This window comes from Zootermopsis nevadensis, unplaced genomic scaffold, assembly GCF_977971745.1.
Source record: "Zootermopsis nevadensis isolate Lab colony 2312 unplaced genomic scaffold, Znev_1.0 Znev_ptg000055l, whole genome shotgun sequence".
Taxonomy (NCBI): Eukaryota; Metazoa; Arthropoda; class Insecta; order Blattodea; family Termopsidae; genus Zootermopsis; species Zootermopsis nevadensis.
Genome location: NW_028259187.1, coordinates 28,997 through 55,612, shown reverse-complemented (window position 1 = coordinate 55,612; position 26,616 = coordinate 28,997). Strand labels below are relative to the sequence as shown.

The window sequence follows — 26,616 nt, the reverse complement described above, 5'->3', positions numbered from 1 at the left end:
CGGGTGAGCCTATGTAATTCACGCAGGCGTTTTCTGTGTTTTTGAATGGCATTTAAAAACAGAAAGCAGGAAATGCAGAATACTTTAAACCATGTGTCTATGTTCAAGAGTAGGACTGATGCATTATTCTCATAATTGTAAACGTCAGGCACACACTCTAAAGATAGAAGCGATTCTTCTATATTACGCCGTCACCTTTACAGGAGGTTGCCGACATTATGAACAGGATCCTTCCATCCTTTTCTCGGACTGGGACCTGTTCATATACGTTCTTGGCAGATGATCCAGAAGTGGTTTGCCATTGCCTTCTTCTGTGTGTGAATGGAGTAATTGTTGGGATGCCACGGAGAAACCGGGGAAGCCCCCGGAGGAAAACTCCGTGTTGCCTAGACCACGGCCTTGCCCAACCGCCGGGAATCGAACCCGAGACCCCAGGATTACAAGGCCAGCGTTCTAACCGCTAGACCACCGTGGTCTATGGAAGCGATACATTCCTGTAAAAAGCTGATAGCCACCGACAAGGCTGCCTGGTGTCGCAACCCAGTGTTGAAGAGTGCAAAATATGGAGTTCCCCTTCTCGTCTCTCTTATCATCTTTGTAGGTTTTAGCTACATGATAGGGACAATCCGATGACTTTCGTGTTTTGGAATTAAAGATTTCCAAGTGAAAAAATCTTGCAACTTCTATCTTCCCACTTTTAACAAGACACTCACTTCAGCTGCATTTCAAAAACGCCTACGTCTTCGTCACTTTAGTCGGTCTGTTCGCAAGTAACAGCATCCACATTACATGAATGATTTTGACAAAACTCGGTATGGTATTCAATTTTGTCATTGACTTTACTGGTTCTTGTTAAAGATTGCTTAACCTAACCTAACCTAACCGCGTTTCAAATCCACCGCCACAAGAACCTGAACGTTCAGTGAAGACGTGACAAAACACGAACCTGAAGACAGGGATGCCCATTCCGCAGGCGGACGATTTATTTTTTGAGGCCCACGTAATTTTTCTCTAATAAGTACTGTATAATAAACGGCGTACCCGAAAGAAAGCTTGGATACTGTAGTCAATAACTGGTGGTTGTAAATCTTATCTTCTTCTTATACAGTAAAACCTCTCTAACTTGGACACTTGCGGTTCCACGATAATGTGTCCAACTTACAGAGGTGTCCAAGATAGAGGGAAATGGGAAACTCATCCTTTCAAATTGTGGTGTAATGACAATGTGGTAATTGTAGAGTATTATGGAGCCCTTCCCAAAAAGGAAATTATTGATAAGAAAAATTAAAAAGTTAAATTATTTTTTTACAAATTTTGTTTTGAGTAAATTAAACTTGCATGGATAAGCTCAAAGGGAAGGACACCAATACTTTACGTTTACCGACAATGTAATCTATTTACTTACATAATCTAACCACTGTAGGCTTGCTTGGATTAAGAATTAATGACAATAATAATAATGTTTTGAAACCCACTCTCATGGTTGCACATTACATCCCAGACTCAATGAAATTTTAAATGTTCAGAATGTATTTTTTTAAGCTCAACATAAGATGTCACTTATTTGTTGTAAAAAAACCCGTTACAAGACACTACTTTTTTGCTTTTATCTTGGAATTTGCCATCCTCTTACTAATTTTTGCCGTAATTAATTGGAATAAAGTTTCAACCATTCCTTGTTGGTTATGAGCGAAAGCATACCGTTCCAATTTATGTTAACACTGTTTAATTCAGTTGCAAGCATTGTACTGACAAAGTTAAACTCCAGTGAGGGGTTTAACAAAGGAATAACTATACACTTCCACTGCATTCCGATGATGTGTTCAATGTCTCACACCCTCAACCATAAGCTAATCCTCAGGTAGAATGCATTCATCAGTCAGAAATTCAAAAGAACAAAATACTAACTGTAAACGTTTCCCATAAAGGCATTGAAGCTAAGTGCATGCTTGCACCTGTCCAACTTAAAACAAAAGCGGTGACCAAGTTCCAGGATAATGGAGTGTCCAAGATATAGGGTGTTGTGGACATGTAAAATTATGGGATATTCGCCGGTTCCAATTAAAAGTGTCCAATATAGAGGGGTGTCCAGGATATAGGGGTGTCCAACTAGAGGGGTTTTACTGTATTACTATAAAAATTTCTGATTCCTCGTTGTCGTCAAGAAATGACGTCATCAAAACAGCGTTATCCATAGCCGAGTCACCTTCAAATGTTCATTCCTCAAGAATGGTAAGAGTAAGAGTAACGTAACCTACATGTAAAATGATCAGTAAATAAAGACCTTTAAGAATCTGTAATGTATTTTGTTGTAATTATAATTGTTTATACATTTATTGTAATTTTAATAAACCAATGTGACAATTTTCAATGCATCTGGCGGCGTTAAGCGCCCGCCTCTCGAAAACCGTAAGAGATGGATCTGGACATATTGCGTACGAAATACGTATTACCTCTTGAGCTTTCCATATCTGTTTTCAGATTTTACATATCACAAATGGTTTAGGTTCTACAAACATTTCTTTAGCGCAATCCACTCGCGTCATTTCTTTACTTGGCAACTTGATCACGATATAGTTTAAATTGTACTACGTTTTTTAGTATAAAATATCGAAACGTCGTATTATTTTCCCCACACTGTTTATGTTCTCTGACACAATTTAAGACTGCGTTTTAATAACAGTTAAATATGCGGGAAAATATTTTTTATATTCACATTTCAACTAAAAGAGACCATCAAGGATTTCTGGTGGCACACGTGTACTGAATAGTGTGCTATGAAAATGGTTATTGTGAGAACTCTGGCGTTTGGTACCAATTGTAGTTGCACGTGGCATCCTAGCAGTGGCCATCTGTGGTCGGTTTTCGTCTGTGCAGCAGCATGAGACATGATAGGGCTAAGAAAAGTATTCCTGGTAACTTAGCGCATTCTATTAATGCAAGGCGTTACAAAAAAAATGTGTAAATATATAATTTATTTACAAGATGAACCGGTCTTGATAAATTAAAAATGTTGACCTGAACTACATACAAGAGTTTTAGTGTCAGAAATTTCAAATACGAAACACAGCGACGTGCTGGCATGACTCCACACTGAGCATTAATTTCATGAACCTCGAGTAACCATCCCACCCCAAAGCACTACACCTTTAACATTACAAGTCGTATAAATGACAAATATCTCACGAGCTGATTCTATGCACTCAAGTATGGGCGCCCCCGAACACAACTTGTTTCGGATCCCAAATGAATGAAGAAATTCAATTAGAGGAGTAAAATTTGCTTGAATAAATACCGTCTAGCCATTCCACCTGACTGCCAACAATTTGCTTTCGTGGCAGCAGGATCCCCACATGTGGGTGAAGGGTGATACGCTCTATTTACCTTTTTCCAGGATTCTTGACCTTTGTTAATCAATTGAAAGCGACGCTGGATGCTGAATTAGGGCACCACGGGGACGCACTCGTACAGTTCATTTGTGAGTAGCCAAGTACCAAGATAAATAGGGAATAGAATTTTGATAAACGACAAGACACGTGTCTTGCGAAAATATTTACTAACCTGAAACAAGTCAACGTGGGACTGTGAGCAAATTCAGTGGTTTCCAGTAACTGCAACATTTCTCACACTACTACTAGCCAGGAAAAGAACATTTAGGGGCACGGCAGACAGTCTCATGAACAACGAGAGAATCTAAATTGAATAAAATATTAATATTATTTTTCGTGTTCTTGGAATATTCTTATTTGTTCGTCTTACTCTTTTTAATTGTTTTGGTGTTTTTCTACTACATTTTCCTATCCTCAAATTTATGTTACAGAACATGTATTTGTTATGAAATACAGAAAAAAAAGCATTGTAAATATGTAGATGGATTAACTTTTCTCTCAAAGGAAAACAATTGATCCAATGAACTTCACCATTTTTAACGTGGTGACTGATTCTTAGGTTATTTAACTGTAATGTTTCAACTGCAAATTTTATAAAGCATTAACTATGAATATGAGCATGAATGATGAGTATGTTAAAAGCATGACAGAATGCTACTGCGTCTAGTTTGCAGGTAATAAGTCATTCCTTTGGAGAGACTTAAGAAAACCGCGAATCCTCGTGGCAGCGTGATAAGTGGCCGACACTGAAACAGAGCATACGAGGTGCGATCGGATAGGTTCCAGACTGTGTCAATAGAGGGCGAACCGGATGTAGTACGAGCTTCTGCCGCTAGGAGGTGCGCCCTACACAGCGCAGTGAATTCCTTGAAAACTAGAATCTTGTTTTGTTCCATTATACCTTTCTTATTTGTGTTATTTTGTATCTCAGGTTACGTTATTTATATCAAGAAAATATTCCTGTCAAGCGAATGAATACAAAAGCTAAAGATCCAAGTTTGCAGTATTCATGGTCCCAAGTTCGTTAAATAAAACAAAAACGTTGCCATAGTAATATTGTGTACACGTGACTACAATGCAACATCGATACAAGATCATACATGCTGCTTTGTTACACTTTTCAATAAAAACGTGTTTAGTAGTACTTCAGATTTTGCGGTTATTCTTGACGGTCAATTTTCTAGTATAAATACAGTCTAGAAATTAAGTGCTTGAACCAGATTGTAAGAGTATGGAACTTATGACTACAAAACGACGCATAGGAAGTCCTTCTTGAAAGCCTGTAGTTTCTCAAGGGAAGGAGAAAGATTGATTTATTAACATACACTTTCCATCTTGGTGCGGGGAGATATACAAATTTTCAATCCTAGCAAACAAACTGAGAGAAACAAGAAAAATACAGGTCTGCATGAATCCGCATACAATTGATGTGTTGTTGAGTGGTAAACACGCTTGGCGAAACTCGGAAACTTAATTGAACGGGGAAACTTTTAGGTTCGCGGGAACACAAACATAGTTCATGACTATGCAAAACCGAATATAGCATGCAGCGCTTGAGAGTCAATTTGTTTCGGTGCGTACTGTAGAGTACACACTGCGTAATGTTTAGATAATTAATACTCCTCCCTGCATCGTAACAAATTCAGCTTATAATTTTCGCCATTCTTAAATTTCACTTTATAACTTCATATTTTCACGTTGAATATTGGAAAATCCAGGATTTCCTTACCATGTAACTGTGTAAACTCCGATTTCATTGTAGCTATCTGAAATGTTTCCATTAGTGAGTCGGCCTATAAATTATAGAAAATATCAATCAATCACGCGTAGACCAAATTACATGGAGGGACAGATCTCGCCCACGGCGTTCAATTGAAATCTTTGGATTGCGTATCAAAAGGTAATAATTTAATATTAATAATTAATATTAATAACGTTTCATAGAAAATTTGTATGTTTCTGTTCCTGAACATTTGAGACTATCCAAATTGTTTTATTTACGTATGTGTTTTAGGCCAACACAAGATGTGTTAATCTGTTTTGAAAAATCTCTACTGCACAGGCTTCTCCATTTCCACCTTAATTACAACACACATAATGACAATTGAAATTATTTAATTACATTTTACTTTTTTTACCTGTAAGCGAATGGCATTCTGGTGTTCTAGAGCCTTTTGTCTCTTCCTCTCACTTTCTAGTAATACTTCTGTTTCTAGCGGTCCATTTTGGCCTCATATGAATGTTCTGCTAATAATAATGATCAAATATCAGAAAATACATATTTTTTAACAAGGAGGTAAGTTAAATATATGCATAGCATAAAACTTCCAGCATGTTTGTGAACCATTCTATGGTTCAAGTGTCTGTTAGCGACCTCTGTGGGCCAGCGTTTGAACTGTGTTTGCTCGGCCACGTGATGAATTTTTTTTTCATCACGTGGCCGAGCAAACACAGTTCAAACGCTGGCCCACAGAGGTCGCTAACAGACACTTGAACCATAGAACGGTTCATTTGTCATAATTTGACCTTTAATATTTGTGTTACAATGATGAAATATTATTACAAACCATTAGAATACAATCTCACCTATTACACGTGCTTTGTGATGGAGTACTGATAGTATCACAACTATCAGCAAGCTCTCTGCTAAGAAGACTATGTGTTGGACTGCAATGGTTCATCACTAACACTCGAGTGGACGAATCAATTGAAGACACACAGTTCGTGATTAAACTGAGGCCCTACCACTACCTTGCACCTAAAATAGGGAATTCTTCTTGAGAAGGTTACTTTTGATGTTCACAAAAGCCAACCACTGGTTCTTATCATGAGCTAGATGCTGAAGTCATCTTACTCGTAGGTCAATATCTACCAGACTACACGGTGCTATATGATAGAATACAGCCGCCTTCAAGTCATGTGACGTCCTCTAAATTTGAAATTCCCACAAAAATCGTATGGAGAACGGAAAAATACAGTAACTTCTTTAAATATCCAATAGATGTCAGCCAACTTCAGGTTTTAAATTTATTTTTAGCAAGCGAAAGCGGCTAATCGATATCACAAACGTCCACATCTACTTATAGTACGAGTTTAAGCACTAGATGTCACACTATTTCAGATTTGTGAGAACTTCTATAGCAAAATCATTGCATTTTGCACGAGCTCTAATTTGATATATTGTTTTTTTTGTATGGAAAAATTCATGCACATTGCTAAAAATATAGAAGAAGTGTCTGAATTGCTAATTACTTCTAGCTTAGAAGTTTGAATTTATTCTGAATCCGATTTCCGGTTCCATACAGTTCATACAGACAAGAGAATGTTTCAGAGAGGGTTAGTGTAATGTTCATGTTCGGTACTGGTTTTCAGTTTGTAATCGCATAGATTAGTTGTTTATACATACTGGGCAAGAGTTTTAAATCCCAGCAGACAAACTGGTGTAGAACTTCTGTGATTAAAAAAGACATTTTGTTTAGTTCTATTATTATATTATAATTTGCGTCATAATATATGTTCTGTTATGAGAAACGTTACCTGGAAATGTACTCACAAGTAGAGTTTAGAAAAAATCCTAAGTTAACAGAATATGAGAGTGTAGTTGGATCTGTGACAGCCTCAGGTCTAAATATTCGAAGCGACATACAGAAATAGATTTCCCTCAAAAACATGTAAATCTTCAGTTGTGTTCGTGCTGCAAGATGTATTAAGACGTCCCAGTTTCAACAAATTTACGAAGTTAGTGGGCGTAATAAGAGAATTTAGAGCATTGAATTTGCATTTAATAAACCATAACACTTTAAATTTCAGGGGTTTCATGTTTAATTAATCCACATTCAGAGTCCTTGTATTTTAATCTAATGTGTCATTTTAGGGTGTGTGTCTTGATCGCTTGGATATGGTGTTCGTGGTTTCAAATTCCACTCCAGACTTAAATGTTCTTCCTAGTCCCTATATTGTGCTGTTGTGTTGGTATTAAAAAATAAAACATGTCGCTCGCGCGTAGAAGTAAATGACAAATAGATTCGTTGGTGAATGAATGTTGCTCATTATCTGTTTTTGAGAATTGTAGGAGTTAAAACTGTAAGCAGAAAAATGTGCTAATAATGTAAAATCGTTAAAAAGTGCGGTGATGTAATATACAGCTCAGTATAATAACATCGTGTTTGATTTTTTGACTAGCAATATTATTGGTTATGTTGGCCATGTTTCGCGTTAAATTACATAATATAAATGATAAGCTGATTTTGACGGTAATTAAATCTAGTTATATTCAGCATTTTACGCATAATTTAATAGAGCACAAATAAGTGTGGTGACGAGCTAACAGTATCGTGATCGTGTGTGGCATGCCACACGTGCCATGCGCATGATAGTACTCAAATTACAATATAACAGTTAACTGTGCTGGTGAAGCTAACGTTTCATCAGATGGATCACTGTCTTTTGGGGAAATTCAACAGACAGTAATAAAGTTTTTTACATGCAAAAGAAAATAATTAGAATAATGGCTGGTGTCAAAAGCAGGGTATCTTGTAGAAAATTATTTCGTAAATTTAATATACTTCCACTTGCAAGTGAATTTATACTCTGCTTGCTATCATTTGTGGTTGAAAACATGGATAAATTTAAAAGAAATACAGATGTACATAATTTAAATACAAGACGTAAACATGATCTATATGTGCCAAATGCTAACTTTACTAAATATCAGAAAGGAGTGTACTATACAGGTATCAAGTTGTTTAATAATCTTCCACCAACAATTAAAAGTCTAAATTATGATATACAGGTATTCAAGCCTGCATTGAAATATTACCTCTTTACTCACTCCTTCTATTCTGTAGATGATTTCATCTCTGCTGAAAATGTTTAAGCTTTATATCCATAATCTACATATATGTAAAGCAAGTTTTGTATTTATATTTAAAATTCTGAGGTTTATGTATATTAATTTGTAAAATTATTTTTCATTCTTGTATTGCAGAATCTGAAATTTATGTACATTGATATGTGAAATACGTTCTTGTACTTGTGTTGAAAGTTGTGAAGTGTATGTATATTGTATGAAATGACAAGTCCTACATCCTTTGGTTGAGTCCTAAGAAGGATCCATGGAATGTAAATAAACTCTAAACTCTCTATGGAAACTACGCCAGATAGAAGCGGACTATGGGTATTATGTGGTAAGTCTTAATAGGAATAATAACATTGGATTACCATAGGAATAGTCTGTCCCTTATAGTACTTGACTACCCATTTAATGGCACTTCTCACACTGCATTCTGACCACCAGCCCACTCTGTAGTTTCTCCAATAGTTCCTTGCATTGTGATACTGTAGTTGCCTTTGTACATAAGTGTTTGAGTATGAAAGCACCAGGCCAGACCAACAAAACTTTCACTGCAGTTTCTATCCTGTTCGCCTTGTACACATCCCAGATTAAGTTCTTTGAATATTTCTGAAAGTTATATTTAATTTTCTCAACAGAATTTGGTTATTATCTTGTACAAACTCTTTGTACTACTGAGAAGCATAATTAATTATGTAAGATTTGAGGTTTTCACAGAGGTGAATATGAAGATTTCTGTCTTCTGGGTTGTTGCGCTGTGTAGTCTGGTTGATGTTAACCATGGACCAAGCCAGATGGATATCAGTAAGACACAAATTACTTCAGGTATGTTCTTTAACATTTGATAGTTTTTGGTTCTGTAATTGGGTGTTCTGGAACTTGGTCAGATTCTAATGAAGTTTGATGTTGGTAATGCATTTTTCTAGCATTATACACTGGTATGCAATATTGACACTTTTTTTCATAAAACAATAAATGTACCTTCCAAAACTTTCCCAAATGTGATTAATTTTTATAATACTGGTTTTTGTTATTATATTTACATTTTTAAAAGTATATCATTTAACAAAGCTTTAAAAGTATTTTTGTATTTTGTTATAGAGATTTGGACTGGAATTGATGCCATTTCTGTAAATATCATTACACTGAGGAATTCTTTGAAGTTTAGATAAGGTTGAACAAGTTTTTTCTGAGTCACATACAGATATTGTTTCCGTACATGAAATTTTTTTTTTTAAGTGCTATATATATATATATTCTGTGCCTTGCTTCTGTCAAATAGCACTGCTTCACAAGACAAAACTTAAGGAAACCATAACTAACTACCTAACTAGATGGCTTACCGACCCGAAGGTTCATCACTGAATTAACCAAAGCCCGCCACCAGACCCTGTCCTGGGCCAACAAAATCCAGTCTCCTTCGACTCCTATCTCCCATAGATCCCGCCTGAGATTATCCTCCCATCTACGTCTAGGTCTCCCCAGCGGTCTCTTCCCCTCAGGTTTCCCAACCAATACCCAGTGCACACCTCTTGTCCCATCCATGCGCGCTACATGCCCCACCCATCTCTTTCTTCTCGACTTAATGACCCTGACAATATTGGGGGAGGAGTACAGATTTTTAAGTTCGTCATTATGTAGTTTCCTCCAGAACCCATCGTCTTCTCTCCTAGGCCCAAATATCCTCCTCAACACCCTATTCTCAAACACCTGCAATCTACGTTCCTCCCTTTGAGTGAAAGACCATGTTTCGCACCCATACAAAACAACTGGCAAAATTATTGTTTTGTATACTTTAATTTTCAGGTTCTTAGAAATCAGACGGGAAGACAAAATATTTTGAACTGAGAAGTAGCAAGCATTTCCGGAATTTAATCTCCTCCTAACTTCCTCATGAGTGTCATTTTGATTTGTTATTGTTGTTTCCAGATATTTGAACTTTGTAACCCTTTCAAAGGACTTATTAAAGACCCTAAAATAATTTTGCCAGCCTGTCTGCTGACGACGAGATACCAACATGTACTAAGGAAACCATTCTTTTATAAACTTACAAAGCCTTTGTGGAGAGTGGTACTAACACTGTGGGAATGTGATGTCCTATTTTATGTATAGCCTTCTTTGTATATGTAATTTTACTGTACACATACAATTCTGTTTTATTTTGCTCAGTTATTCCATGCTAACTTTGATTTTATAAAAGAATATATTAGTTAGGAAATAATGGTTATCCTCCTATGTGTATTGTATCTTTCTGTTTGTATGTGATTTCATGTATTAGATATTTTTCTATGCCTACATGCCCAATATCCTTATAACTACCAATTTAATTTTAAACCCCATGCCTGTCATTGCTGTAACCTGTATCTTTGTTCCTTACAGAAATTAATTATGAAACTAATGTCCTCTATTTTCAGGACTAAATGATGCTATTATCATATGAACTCTAAGTAAATATTTTGTATCTAATTTTATATTTGTAAATATATGTGTAAATGTGATTTTAACCAGACTTGCTTGTCATGTGTTTTGTAATATTTTGCATGTGTGGTGAATAAGGTGATAAATTGAGTAAAAGTCATTTAATTGCTATTGCTTTGTGTGTGAAAAATTATAGAACACAAATCCATTAAGGAACCACTGTTTTATTCAAATTTCAGATCTGATGATATTTTGAAATTGTCAGGTTATTTTTATTTTAACCTGTTGTTCAGTTATGTTACGAAAACAGATGTTTCTCTTTATTTGCCCATTTTCATTGTTGATAAGCCATGAATTATTGGGCTGGACTGTCAGCAGATGACAGAAGAGCTTATGCACACTTACATAATCACATATAGAAGCTGTATGATATTTTAGGTTGTAACAACAGTATGGTCTTCTAGGTTGTAATGCTATATGGACTTCTAGGTAGATTCTAGTGTTCTTTGGGCTGAAGATGGAGGAAGTATGTTTCTGTGAAATATTGGTATCCACCTGTAAGTCCATATGGCATTATAACAGAAGATCAACACTGAGAGATGCAGAAGCTTTTCAGACAGAAGAAACCAGGATTTCTTAACAAGATATTGTGTTCTTAGCTCAGGAAGAAATTATAGATAGAAGAAAGTACTCAGATATTGATATTCTGTCTTATAAAGCATGAACGAGATGTTTTGGAGGCAAAATTCAGCGGGCATTTCTCACCTAAGTCTCTGTCGGTTCACTGCTAAATGGTTCTAGCAGTCAAATCAGGATTGAATAGAAATTGTGCAGATTTAGTGGACTTGTCACTCACTACTAATAAATGCACAATTCAGAGACAAAGAAACCTCCCACATCGGAGGAGGCCAAGGCTTGACTTTGGGCTGTTGTGCTATAAGAAGAAGAAGAAGAATTAAGCTTGCAGCAGTGTAATAAGTACATACCAGAGTCATCAATTAACATGTCAACAAGTGAAATTTGCAAAAATATTCCTGCTAGCTTGTATGTTTGTTTGTGTTAGTTGGCTGTCTGTCCATCCACATTGAAGAACCCGGGATTGGATTTTCATCATATTTGTTAACAATGCTCACACATTTGCTGAGGTCATCAACGTCAAATATAAATATAGTATGATTTTGTAATATTAAATGAAAAGTTAAGTTAAGAGAGTGACTAATGAATAAAAATTTTCAAGGAAAACCATACAAAAATCAGCATAGTTTGTCTGGTTACAATACCTGTCATCTTGATTTATGAAGAAAGGAACTGTTTGTTCTTAGAAATGTTTAATTTAAAATCGAATGCAAAAATAAAGAACTCTGTTTGTTCGTATCCTAAATTTTTCTGTTTCTGGTGGCTGTTGTGAGTGTCTGTGAGGAAGGTGTGAAGAAATGAAAGTGACTGATTGCAGCTGTTGTTCCAATTTGGATTGTTTCAGACAGCTGATTGGTGGAGCCTTGCTCTTTTGACGCACGAGATGCTGTCAAGAGCTACTCCTTTTGAAGCAGAAAGAGAAAACAACCAGCAGATGATATTTGAGTGAGTCTCAGCGTTTGGAGAGAGATTGGAAATTTATGTTTCATAAAAGTGACAAAAATGAGAAACCTTCTTTGAAATCTAATTTGAGATGTATCTTTCTAATGGGGAAGAGAGAAATTAAATCTTCTTTTGCAGTTAAATTCTGAAAACAAATGTGATTTTGCTCGAACACCTCTTACCAGGAGTGGCGAATCTCGTAATGAGTGACACCAAAATACGTTCAGGTGATGTAAGAATGAGTTCCAAGGAAAATGAGGCATCCATTTTACACTGTTTTGTTTTCTTCTGCCCACAACTGTTACCATAAAATATAAATGTTTAAGTTCTAAACTACTTTGTTTATGGTCCCGATTATCGAATCTAAACAGGATGTAAGGAAGATCAGATAATTAAAAATGTCTGATAATTCAGAGAACTGAAGAAAGAGATGAGGGTAGCACTCATATTCTTTCTAAAACCAATAATGTTGGCATTCTGAAGAAACTGATTTCACAAATGGAGAAGGGCTCGGTCAGGAAGTGTAATTCATTCTGCTGCATACTGAGTTGACAGCTGATAAAATGAAGCATTCTGAGATATCACGCTTATGAAATGGATTGTCAGATAACCGAAAGTCAGATAATTGGGACCCTACTGTATTAATAAGAAAACTCAGTGCACAGTTTTAAGGCTTTCAGTAAAGTTTCTAGATATTATTCTTTAACATAAGTAAATAAATGAATAGAGTGTGGTTTACGTTCCTAGCAGAGGACTATCTGTAGGGTGGGGTGAGTGTTCAGAAGGCCACATTTTGACATTATGAAGCATAATATATATCATGCTGAACAAATTAAGCATCCTATAGATAGAAAATAAATGCATAGCATATTACAGTGAAACCTCGATGCATCGTTTTCGGCGGGGGTGGGAAATAAAAACGATGAATGCGGGAAAACGATAGATGCGGGAAAGCATTAAAAATTTAAAAAAAAACAATGTTTCTCTTTCAAAGTTACTTCTTTTTACCAAAAAAGTCTTTAATGGACAACTGGTTTGTCGAAACTTTACGTTTTAGACCAAACAGAGCACTTTCCACGTTCAAAATGTTTTCCTCGTCACGTTCACTAATATTAAGCGCATAAAAGAACTTCACTTTCGCCAATGCAGCGTGTGCTTCGGCAAAACTCGGCAAAGCTTCGGGCTCGCATTCGTCGTCTTCCTCTTTCTCACCGCTCCAACCCCCTTTGCGGACAATAACAGGAAGAATGGAAATACTATTACTGCCGAACTCAACGAAACGTAGCTGTAGAAGACCCTGAACCGCTGGAAACGAGATAAACCAGAAGAATGAAAAGTGCCGCCAGCCTTTCCTTTGTACTTGTAATAAAAGCATTTGTGAAGAAATTCACACTGCACATGCCATCTGGCATCGCTGGAACGAAATATGAGTGCACCCTAATTAAAATCGTAAAATTTCTGACAATGAGCACCGCCATTTACTCCAACTATCACCCCTGCACCGCTGACCCTCATTCCAAAAGAATGTGCTGGTTGGGCGACATAACAGGTTACCGCTACTGTGTATTCCAAAAACATTATGCGTCTTTCGGTATTAATTTATCTCTAAACCCAGCATTTTAAATTCTCAGAAACGATCATTGCGGGAAAATTGTGGGCCGGGACTAAGGTTTTTGAACGATCGATGCGATAAAACGATAGTTCGAGGAACGATAGAAGCGGGAAAATGTAACATTATTTTATATGGGATGTATTCGGGACCGAACAAAACGGACGATGCATCCGGGAAAACGATAGTTCCGGGAACGATGGATAGAGGTTTCACTGTAGTTTAATTGTAATCGTGGGATAGAGACAAGAAAACATGCGTAGTGTAATGTGACCAATCTTACAGAATGGACCCACATAGACTGCTTTACTCAGGCCCTGTGCCCCTCTGGGAATGGCTTCTCCTAATGAAACATCTCATGTGCAATAAATCTGGAAGCACTGGCAGTAGTTACATAGTAGAAATTCACTTACAGTGTTAGGAAGACACTGGAAAACTTGCTGGGAGGTCAGAATTTCAGAAGACCATGACCGGACAACTTGAAATGTCCTGTCCACTAAATGTGACATAGCAAAACACTTACAGAGAGCTCTACAGTTATATTTACACAGAAGACTTTATTTCATGATCCTTGTACATACTCTCTTGAAAATTGAAGGGTCTTTTGAACCCAGGGGTTTTTGTGTCAAGCTTCATTCTGCACTAAGCTCTCTGTTCCATACCATTAATGCTTCTAATTTATACTACAGGACACCGGGGTACTTCTGCCATACTTCCTGCTTCTCGATGACAGCATTGTCGATGATGATGAAGACCATTTTGGTGTGGATGCTCGCCCTCAGTTACCAGGCACTCAGCCTCACAAGACTGGTGGCACTTTCAAGGTCAGTACAAAAATTTGCAATATTATGTGTTGGATGAGAATAAGGTCTATCTCTGGACGTTCTATTACTTTTAGAAACGGTGCTGAACCTGAGGGCCATGTTGTTTAAAAGTTACATAATAAGGTAAATGTTGGTGTTCTGATTGGCTGATATTTGTGCACTGTAACTCTGGTATGGTGCACAAGGTAAGATTCAACATTCACATTTGGTTCATGCATATAATAATTTTCGTGACTGTGAATTGCAGACAGTGATATCAATAACATAATGGGTTGTTAACACCTTGTAAGTACAGTCTTTTGTAGAAACTGAGAATTTGCTCAGCTGCTAAAGAAATTAGACATGTCTAACATTTTTTAACATATTAGAACTTTTCCAGTGAGGCGCTTGTAGCACCCCACCTGCCGTCCAATATATCTGTAGCTATTCTATATCTGGACGTCCTCTCATTCCGCAGGATATTGGCCGTGACATGGGATCCACTTAACATGTTGAAAATGTTTAAACATACCTTTTAAGAAGGTAGCTGTCCTGTGGGTTGTAATGCCATCATGTGGTAGAACATTACAGACGTTTCAGAGGTGTTTGCTACCTCCGTCATGAGGGAGATGATGATGGATGAAATGTGTGTAAACTTCTACTAGACTACATGGCACAGCAAACCACAAGAAACACATTTTCATACTCATTGCTGTGTGGACCTGGAATTATATGTTGACACATCTATGTTCATATTGTGAATTACACGGGTGAGTGAGGTCGGATGATGAACTCTGAGATAGACTGTATTGAACATTCAGAGTTAAACACAACACAGAGAGTTGTTTAATTTTCATGAGCTTAGTCTTTGTTTTACAGTGAAGATAAAATTTTATCGTCATGTTTTCAGAGACATGACATTTTTCTTGTCTTATAAACACTTGAGTAAGGACATTTCAGTACATATTAATGTGACTTGTATTATATGTATTGCAGATTTTCTCATTTTGTCACCTTCTCTGGATAAAATCCACTAGCAGCACCCATGCACAATCCTACATTAGTTTTTAAGCTTGGATCTGATATATGCATTGCAAATTATAATGTTGGGGAATGGTGCTTATTATTTTTCCCCACACAGTCAGTTATATATTTTATTACTTATGTTTGATAAAATACAAGAAAGTAACAAGTTACTTATTATATAAATGGCTGCAGGCTTCGACCATATTTAACCATTCTCAGGCTTTACCAAGAAGTATTAAGGAAAGGATTATGTGTTAGCTAGTGTAATTTTGCTTGTCTGCCACGGTAATATACATCAGTGATCAAAATAATGTGATATGTGATAACTACTGTCCACAGACCAGGAGAAAAGCCCTGCGGGGGGGATGTCGTTTCTGGTGCGGTGCGGGGGGAATGTTTACTGCCTGCTGGACTAGAGGGCTGCTATTGGTGGGAAGTGCGATACATCAGAGTTTAAGGCTACTACACACAGACTGAAAACATCAAGCAGTTAAGAGTAGAGTGTAGTGAGCGCACCTCTAATATGTTCTGCGGTGTTGCGATAATATTCTAGATTAAATCACTGTGCCACTGTGAGGTAATCTTAAAGCTGTACCCATTAGAACACATGAAAGCCTGTCGTCTGTTGTTCGTTCAGTGGTTGTGGAACGAATGCTTTTAGGATGGGTTGTCACTCGCCACGAAATCTTGCGCATGCGCGTTTAACGAATTCCTAGCAGGGATTTTCTCCTGGTTTGCGGACTGTATATTACACAGAACAGATTAAGATTGAAGATACATTTAGTTTATATTTGCAACCTTGAGGGTCCCTGGAATATACTGTTTTCCCTGTAAATGCGGCAGAGTGTGTGTTGGACAAACTGACAAAAAATTGGGGCTTAACACCAATGGAGAGCAGGACCAAAAAGCACAAACTTCTGACTCTGCCCACCAGCTGTGATTGGCCAGGGTCCAACCATGAGCACTGGCCGGGCAGGTGTATATATGAGAGACAACCACAAACCAGATAATCTGGTTACATCAGAATACTCATGATGGGAACAGAGATGGTCCCTGAGACATCAGTTTCGTTTAACCACCTGATGTGGCAGATCATCTGAAATTTTTTTTATTGAATTCTCAATTTATTCCCAAAAGCATAATTCCATCATGGCAGGCTGTATTCATCAACTGACCTAAGACAAAATTCACAGCTGCTTGGTTCATGCCAGAGCTCGTGGTTAGTAATTGAATTCTCAATGTGGGAGCCTGGGTTGAAACCCAAGGCAGTCCATGTGGGATTTATGGTGGACAAAATGACACTGGGACACACTTATCTCAGAGATATTTGGTTCACTCAGACACTAGATTAATATTGTGTGTTGCTTCGCATTATTTGTGGGCTGTAATATCAGGTTTCTATCAGATGCATTTCCAGACAGGCAGTTTCTTCCCTCACAATAATAGTAATGCAGAATGTTTCAATATTAAAATCAAAACATTACGCAATTAAAATCAATAATTTAAAATATAGAATGGCCTGTGTGTTGTATAAAATCTATTATTGCCATGTGTAATGTAGCTCTGATGTTTCTACTTTATCAATCCTAAAGAAAACTTGGGACCAGCTTTACATGGAGAGTTAAACATGGATTCTTATCAGATGACCATTTATTATTATCATAAATTATTTTTCATGTCTGTTTGTATACAGTTGTTCCGTTGGCCCACTGTGTTATTATCAGCGGTGTACCGATGTTCTAGTTCTGTGTTAGCTGCAGTGATATACTGCGATAATGGGCTATTTCCTGGTGTCCTGACTCGTTTTCTACCTTAATCATTTTAATTATTGCAATAATAATTTGACAGTGCCCATAACAGATATACTAACCAGCCATGTGGACGGTCACACTCATTGTCATTCTGAAAACCCTATCTCACTGGGAGAGCGTGCAGTTCAAATGCAGCCGGGAAGAAGTCAAGCAGTTTACCCAAAGTCTTACTAAGTATTGTCTCAAACTACAGTGAACAACTAATTGAGTAAATAAAGGACCAGGGAAGAGCTAAATTGCCATGTATATTTTGCTTTATTCTTGTGCTCCATTTTCTTACTTGAAAGTCACTTGTGTTTGGTGTTTAGTATTTAGGGATGCAATTGAAACGCAACCAAAACAGGTCACACCGGACTTGAAATTTCCTGGTAGTCTTACTGAACCAACTCTGGTTGCTGTGTTCATCATTAAATTATATTCCAGATAGACTATTCCTACTGAAGCAGGTGAAATGTCCACAGGTAAACAAGCAACTGTCAACTGAGGTCAAGGTGTGACTAGCAGTGAGTTGAAAAAGATTAGTTACAGGACTTAACAGCAGGTGGCATCTAAGTCAACCGGAATGGACTGGATATTTCTGTTGAATGTGAAATGCAGATTGCAAGAACAGTTGCTTGAAACTTGAGTTGTCATTATAGTGTGAACACTCCATAAGAAGTGTGAAGTGTTTTTTGAGCAAACAACTGCAAGGAACTGACTGCTGTTTTTTTCTTTTTGTGAACAGAATCAAGTGACCCACTTAATGTGAACCTCTTGCTGCACCATTCAAAGACCAGGTGAGATATCTTATTTAATTTTAGAAGCAATCTACAGTGTAAGACTAATGTTGAGACTAGTGGGGTGAAGGAGGAAGGAGAAAAGATAGCGTCTGCCTTTAATGCTTCAGACTTCCTGCATTCCTTGCAAGTCTCAAGATTACAGTTGCATACTATACTTACATCATCCGTTAACCAACATTTCTACAATTTCATATGTGACCAGTCAGTGGAACTCGGTATTGATATTCTAGATTGTCACATCATGTAAATGTGCAAGTAAATGCTTACATTTGAGAGTTACATACTGCCTATATCATAAGCTGTGTTGATGGAGTAAATGCTTCTTAGAAGCTTGTATCTCCCTACAAGTTTGCACAGCATTTTCTCCAAAAAGATTGGCTTCGTCCTCAAAATGCTGAGACCCCCTCAAATTTATCATAGTGAAAGTCCCTCTATTTTCTGTACATCATTTGAAACTAATGCACCTTCAAGGTGTTGCATAAAAGTGTACTGCAGTCTGGAATCTTACATTTACAAATATGAAATGTCATTCCAGTCTCTTCCTGTGTCAGATGTCCTTCCAAGGACATCTTGGCTGTTTCAGTTCCAGTAGTTATCTTAAAAATTTCTTTGGCTTTTTATTAGTTTTGTTAAAACCATCAGTTCTTAATATTTTTCATTCTCCGTTAATTTCAACTGCCTGTATCACTACTTACAGTTACCTCAACAAACACAGTTGCAATATTTATGGTTACAGCAGTCTCAAATCATATTTATCTTCTCTTAGTTTCAGTTTGTGAATATAGTGACTGAAATCACAACGTTCATATAGTTGTGTGTCATGCGCCGGAATGACAGAGAAGAGTGGGCTATTTATTTCAGAGTGCCCTGAGTTTTTACCCAGTAATGTTATTTTGTGTTACATTGCTTAATCTGTTGGTTTGCCCCATTCAGCGTTATGGTTTATTTACAACAATATCAGTAACTCGGGATTATGTGGCTTCTTGTGATAAGACGATCAGTGAATGATGCACTGTAAATGGTGTACAAGGAAGAAGATTTTACATCACTTAGGACAATATCCAATATTTTCATTGACTGAGGAAAACCAGGAACGATCCGTACGAGTATAGCTGTTGTCTGGACTGAGATTTCTTCAGTGTAGTATTCAGACACATTTAGTATAAATGAGATTTTAATATTGACGTTCCTTGCATTGTTATGATGCAGCTATGAGTTGGGCTGTGAACTATATAAGAAAATTGGCATGAAGGACACATATCTAATGTGAGTACCTGCACTAATAAATGTATTAACTTCCCAGAAAGGTGCTTACTGAGCAGGTTTACTTTAATATTTTGGCACTCAATGTTTTCTCACTATCTCTCAGCCTTTGCCCTTAAGATTTTACTTATAGAATTGGTTTATCTGTTCACAGAATTTATTGTTTCAGGTTACTTAATTAAGTAGGATTTGAGGTTTACACAGCAATCAAGGTTTTGTGAATTAAGGTACAATTTGACATAAATGTAGTTTATTTATTCATAAATAATGAGAAATGTATTTCTTTTCACTGTAAAGATTTGCGTTCAGATATTTTGTCCACACTGAATTTCTTAATGCAAGTTTGAGTATTCTCATTTATAAAACTGTGCATGAAATATCTGGTGCTGTCTTCCATCACTAGTGCCATAACTTGTCCAGGTGTTTAAGAAACGCCACATACACTTCTAGCTTATTGTATACAAAATTCTTATGTGTTGAAATTCATTTCATTTATTTAAGTGCTTGACAACAGCCAAAAAGGCCATTAACAGTCAAGCACTAACAACAATACAAAAACAAACAAACAGTGAACTAAAATGTACAATATTAATAATGATAATAATTCATTAATTTATTGCAAAATAATTAACAAGTAAATTAGCTAAATAATGTGCCTAAGTAAAATAATAATTAAATTAAAATCACGTCAGTTTTAAACAAAACATAGACAACATACATAATAATAATAATAATAATATATTTATATTCCATGGATCCATACCACAGTCAGAAGACAATTAGGATGTGGAAAAAGTCATAATAATAAGATATACTAATTAAACAATAAAAAAGAACAATGATTATTGTTTAAAACGATAACTGACATCAATAAGCTTAATATGATCTTCGTTAATGATGTTGATGCTCCTACAGACTGCATTGGCAGCAGAAACACATCTGGCTTTAAAATTACGTTGTGCCTTAAAGGTAGAGTAGTCTCTGATAGACCTAGTGGGTATGCAGAGACTAACTGTATCAAAAACTGACGAGCAACTAATTTTGCCTTTAAGGACATTAACAAGGAAAAGTGCATCCAGAAGCCTCCTTCTTAAATGCAACGATATGTATTCTAATCTGACTAAAATATCGTCATAATTATATGCACAAATGCCAATAAAAATCTACTATAACATAAAGCTACAAATTTTCTTTGTATCCTTTCCAACTGAAAGGAGTTAGTATTAGTAATAGAGTTCCAAGCAACAGACGCATACTCAATTTTAGAACGAACTAAAGTACTGTACAAAACCAAAAGGCTATCAAGGGTGGAGAAGGAAGCAATGTACCGAATTAAACAAAGCATTTTGAAGCTTTGTGAGAATATATAGTTGATAAGCTGTTAAAATGTTTACAGTCCAGTAGAATGCCAAGATCTTTAACATACTGGAAGTGTGCCACCAGGTTGTTACACAATTTGTAATTAAAGTAAATACTGTTTGTCTTTCGGGTGCATGATATAACAGTCGTTTTACTTAAATTTAAGTTGCATACATTAACAAGACACCAGTTTTGTATGGACCAGATGTCTTGCTGTAACAGTTTGCAGTCATCAACATCACTTATACTACGAAATATCTTTAATAAGTCATCAGCAAGTAAAAAGCAGTGAGAATTATGTATGGAGTCGCAAATATCATTGATAAATATATTAACAGGAAAGGGGCCTAGGGTGGAACCATGAGGCACTCCACACTTAACACGATATGGAAACGAAAGAGTTCCAGAAATACGAACAAGGGATTGTCTGTCAGAAAGATAACTATGGAACCAATCAACATAGCTAGGGGATAGTCCCAAGTTACTAAGTTTCCGAAGAAGAATATTGTGAGGAACCAAGTACTGTACCACAGGTCCACAAAGCGAAATCTGCCAGTTGGCAGCACTGATCACCGCCTTCTGAATACCGACTCAGTCTCCGCCTATTCACTAAAGTCCGCTACATAACCTCACTTAAACGCTATGTATTCACTCAAATTTCTTATAATATTACTCCAAATAACTCGTCACGAACAGCTCACCTTAGAACCTGTAATATATCACACACTGAAACATGGATCAGCCCTAAAAAACAGAATTCAACATCCGTAGATACGATTGGTGTCGTAATCCGGTCATGAAAAAACAGCCTAGAGACTAGCTGCTCTAACTGATGTTTTCTGTGCATTTCTGTATTCTCCTGAGAAAAGTAATGGGGCAGAAACTTAAGAAGGGTGATGGCCGTTTCTATCCAGATTCTTACCTATTAATTGATGAACCATCTACCATTTGGTATAGGTGCATAATATTTTTTTTAACTCCAACATTTTGTGTGCAGCAAGATCCGCCAATGTGGACTACCGGTCAGAACGCTAGCCTTGTAAACCTAGGGTCCCGGTTTCAATTCCCGGTGGTGCTCAGATTTATAACTTATGTTGGTCTAGGCATCACGGAGTTTTCCTCCGGGGGCTCCCCCGGTTTCTCCGTGGCATCCCAACAATTACTCCATTCACACACACAGAAGAAGGCAATGGCAAAACACTTCTGGGTCATCTGCCAAGAACGTATATGAACAGGGCCCAGTCCGAGAAAAGGATGGAAGGATCCTGTTCATATGGACCTGTCGTCAGACAGAACACTAATAATAAATAAAAATCTTTTTAATATTTGTCACCCTGTTTCACATGTATCACAAGTAATGTTTTAGGTGTGATATTCTGTTAATGTGACTTGTTTAGGGAACTGGATGGAATGCGGTACCGTGGGGTGCATAAGGTTGACATGTGTTTGAACAAGATATCACAATGTTATCCTGGAATGCAGAGATAGTACACATGTGATAATCTTGTAATGTTTAAGCAATTGATGTATCAGTAAAACTATTTCTCTGTGATGTGATATATTATTATAGGTCAAATGCTTTTAGATGGAAAATAAGGGCTAGGATTGGTCAAATTAAAATACAGTATTGGTATTTTTGGTTGCAGTCTCATTTTTATTCTTCTCATGTGTGTGCCTAAATTGTATTGAAATTGGTTTTTATTAACCTTCTTGCCAGTCACTTATATTAGTACACACAGAGGGACACTGAGTTCATAAATCTGTGATCCTGATTCATTACTGTAAGGTTTTGATCTCATTCTTTTAATTATTTTTCTCCTTACTGATGAAAAGGACTCATAGAACTATGGTTCACAGGTTTATAAGAAGATAAGATAACATGTAATATACCAGCCAAAATTATTACCACTTTATGTAAAATGATTTGTAATGTAATAAAGCCAATGCTTTTATTATAACACCATATAAGAACAGCAGCTGACATTAGGTGGCTTAAATTAAGGATTGTAGAATGATTGGGTGGCAGGGTAGCTCAGTCAGAATAGTGAGTAGCTACAGACTGGATGATCAGGGTTTGATCTCTGACTGGGGCACAGGGTTTTTTTCTAGTCTCTATGTCCAGACTGGCTCTGGGGCCCACTCAGCCTTTTATTCAGTGGGTATCATGGTCGTTTCCTAGGGGTAAAGCTCGGCTGGGCTGTGATGCTGACCATTCACCACATCTAGTGCTGATGTTGAGAAAGAATGAGTATGAGGTTTATTTACTCTCCCCTCAAGCACGTGTATGGTGTGTAGTGGGATAGTTTTACTTTATTTACTTTTTATTGTAGAATGATTATTAATTGTGTTTAATGAGGGAGGGTAAGAAAAACAATTATGACCAATTATAACAAATTTTCTGCCAAACACAAGTTTATAGTTTTGTTTATTGCATTTACCAACTATTCTAGATTTTGTTTGTAAATATTTACCATTTTTATTTTCTCTGCTAGAAAACTATGTAATGGAATTACATATCAAACGAAGGTAAAAGAAATGTTAAACTATTAATTTTTGCATTAATCTTTGTTGAAATAAAAGTTTTTGCAGTTCTGATTTTAGTCCAAAACAGAAGTGTATGCACAGAAGATAATCTGAGGTTATTAGTTGGATTTTTTAGTGAATTATCATTTGTTTTTGGTCATTGATGAGCTTTGAAGTAAATTAATTATGTATATGTTTAGTATCTTCCTTTTTATATTTAAAGGATTATAACTTTGTTTTTAAGGCATAACATACCCTCCCATTTAACAGAGGCACTTGAGATGAGGAGTTCTCAATTAATATTGTATGGCAGGAAATCTGAGTTTTCACAGTTATGTACATAGCCACATGATCCAACATGTACAAACTCATTAGTATTGCCAATTTCTTAAAAAAATGTATATGTGTGTTTGCATGCATGTCCATGAAAGTATGATTCAACAGTCATATGCCAAACAGTTCTTGGGATTCTAACAGGGACAATAAATTGTTAACATGTGGCAGAACTATTTGATTGTTCTGTCATAATACTAAAATGTCTAAGTTTTTGGTTTTATAGGCACTATGAATTTTCCTTTAAAAGGAAATTTTGACAATTTTAAGTGTAATAAGTGTCTAGTGGAATCTCTTCATAATATTACAAGTTGTACTCATTAATTCCATTGTGCAGATTCAGTTGTTCAAAGTATAAGCACTGAGGTAAATGCCTGATTGACATAAACACTTTAGTTGATGTTTTATAGTATATCAGAACATCTTAAAAGACTGAGATTTGTTGAGCTCACAATATTCTGGAAATTAGGGAATGTATCTTTGTATTCACTAAATGCTCGCATCTGCTGTCATGTCTGTATGCTCATCTGTACTTATACTCTGCATTTTCATTATTGTCTTCAGCTTCATGTAATTTCATTTCTAATAAATAGTTAATTTTGATACTAGAAAAATCAGTTTTGAATTCTGTGTTGCCTCTTATTAGAATTTTATATTTGAGCGTAATTTAGTAAGTTTCTAAGAGTCACGTCTAATATTTGTGGGGTTCATGTCACCACCTCCTTTGTGCTGTTAGGCTATGCCTCTAATGATTGTTCGAATAGCATCAGTTCTAAAATTTTGTCGAACTTGAAATAAATATGTTTCAATTTTACAAAGTGTTAACAGCAAATTTATTAAAAGCAGTTGTGAGAATACTGGCTTTTGTGTGGGTTGAATTATTTCAAGGCAAAAGGGATGATGTTGCAGATGATGAAAGGTGTGGTGGCCTTAAAAAAACTTTCTTAAATTTGGAAGAAAGTAACAAATACTGAGAAATGTTTGTCACTATACTTTTGATGAGGCATGATCTTTCTGTATGGCTTGAAATAAAATGCCAAAGTTTTCAGTGGAGAAATACACAGTCTGGAATAGGGCTGTGGAGTCGGTACTAAAACCTCTGAATCCTTCATAAAACCTCCATATGTATTAATAATGATAAACCTACTTAAATGGTAAATTTGTACCATAAGAGATTTCATCACCACCACGTGAATCATCAGGCTACTTTTTAGACTTATAACCTATATTTAAATATAAGTCGAATGGTTATTGCAGAAATCGGTTGATTTGTAGACAGTTTATATTATTAAGGTACCAGAGCCAATGTTACAAAGAATTATTCCCACACCATGTGACTCAACACGTCATTGAATCTCCATAAGTGAGGCCACCAGCGGCTCACACGGTAGCAAAAGCGTTAAAATAATATTTTCTTAAGATTTTATATCGAAGTTGGAGTCAGTACATTTTTACCGACTCCAACTCCACCTAAAATTGTTTCCGACTCTGACTCCACAGCCCTGGTCTGGAAGACCAGAAGAAGGGCTCAGTGCTCAAAATCAGAGGTTGAAGTCATATTTGCTTTTTTAATATCAAAGTAGTTTTTCGTTTTGGATTAGTTCCTTCAGAACAGTCTGCCAGTATACCTACAAGTTTTGAAAAGTTTATGGCAATATATTCATTGAAAAAAACTAAACCTATAGCTGGAGAGGGGGATTTTGAGTTAATAAGAGTGTATTCAGATAGAGCACTTGAGAAAACTGATTTTTGGTGAGTCATCTGATTTGACCCTGGTGACCTTTTAATGTTCATATTTCTAAAATTAAACATATTGAAAGGGTATCATTTGAAATTATTATAAGATGTAAAGACATTTAGGAATTGATTTCTAGCAGTGCTTTTGGGCATGTCAGAGGCTGAATGTGTGTGTGAAGGTAGAGGCAAATATTTTGAAAGTGACCACACTCACTAATCCACCAATCCTGTCATTTAGTTTTCATGTCTTGTCTTGTCTTTTGGAATATGAGATCTTATTTTTGAGATAAGATTTCTGTTGTGATCAACAAGGAGATAAACTTGTCATTACTTAGCCTTTATATTTTAAGTTGTTAATAACAAATTATGTAAGTGAAAGCAGAGCAGCAGGCTATTTAAATGTCAACAAGAAGTGTTAAAGTACTATTCCAGCATTCAATGTCTACCATACTACCTTATGCTGCATTTTATGAGATGACTACCATCATATTTATCACCATGTGAATCTCAAGTAGTATAGCTGTTACTCCAGCCGTGATTTAAATTAGATCCCTCCTGAATACACATCAGACAGTTAATACATTGCTATCCTGTTCATATGGTCTCAGGAAGTTGGAATGTAGTCTTGTGTTTATTTTACGAAGGAGCATATTAAGGACATGATACAATATTTATCAGTGGTTGTAATTTGTTTTCAGGGACCAACAGAAGCTGAATGAAAAATCGAGGAGTTCACTCGTCATCTGGTAAGCTTATGCCATTAAATTTTGTTTACTATAAAAGTTAATGTTTTATAGCACAGTATTTTGGTTCACATGTATTAGCTGAGTATTTACAAATGTTTCGTTCTGCAATTGTGAGTTAGCTTAAAAAGTGTGAAATGGTAGCATACATGTATTTTCCACTGTTCCCTACTATTTTATATGCCTACTTGTATTGATTTTACTTTATTGCAGATAGAGATGTATTTTTGTAAAGCTAATTGCACTACACACATCACGCTGCACCCATTGAGAAATAATGTGTCTGTATTTTGTAAAATATTCACCATATTAACATACTTCTTGTGTAGAAAATGTAGATCTTAATGAGATCTATATTTTGCATCATGTACTAATTTTTTGCACGTACTGATT

The 26,616-nt window shown here is 36.3% G+C and overlaps 1 protein-coding gene across 13 annotated transcripts; it reads left to right on the top strand.

Annotated features, from left to right (window-relative positions):
* Positions 1–5,919: 5,919 nt before the first annotated feature.
* Positions 5,920–26,452, top strand: LOC147871441 (uncharacterized). Of its 13 annotated transcripts, XR_015538785.1 has the most exons (7): positions 6,758–8,575; positions 8,880–9,066; positions 12,140–12,240; positions 14,536–14,670; positions 18,211–18,262; positions 26,179–26,226; positions 26,437–26,452. XR_015538785.1 is itself a non-coding variant. In XM_087361210.1 (6 exons), the coding sequence occupies exons 3-6, from the start codon at positions 9,013–9,015 to the stop codon at positions 15,186–15,188; spliced, it is 351 nt and encodes a 116-aa protein (XP_087217336.1). In that variant the 5' UTR covers positions 5,920–6,725; positions 8,377–8,575; positions 8,880–9,012; the 3' UTR covers positions 15,189–17,732. The 13 variants fall into 13 exon arrangements, 12 of the variants coding, with proteins under 12 accessions (XP_087217336.1, XP_087217337.1, XP_087217338.1 ...); XM_087361210.1 differs by lacking the exons at positions 18,211–18,262; positions 26,179–26,226; positions 26,437–26,452 and adding exons at positions 5,920–6,725; positions 15,128–17,732 and having other exon boundaries at positions 8,377–8,575; XM_087361211.1 differs by lacking the exons at positions 18,211–18,262; positions 26,179–26,226; positions 26,437–26,452 and adding exons at positions 6,730–6,747; positions 15,128–17,732 and having other exon boundaries at positions 8,377–8,575.
* Positions 26,453–26,616: the final 164 nt, after the last annotated feature.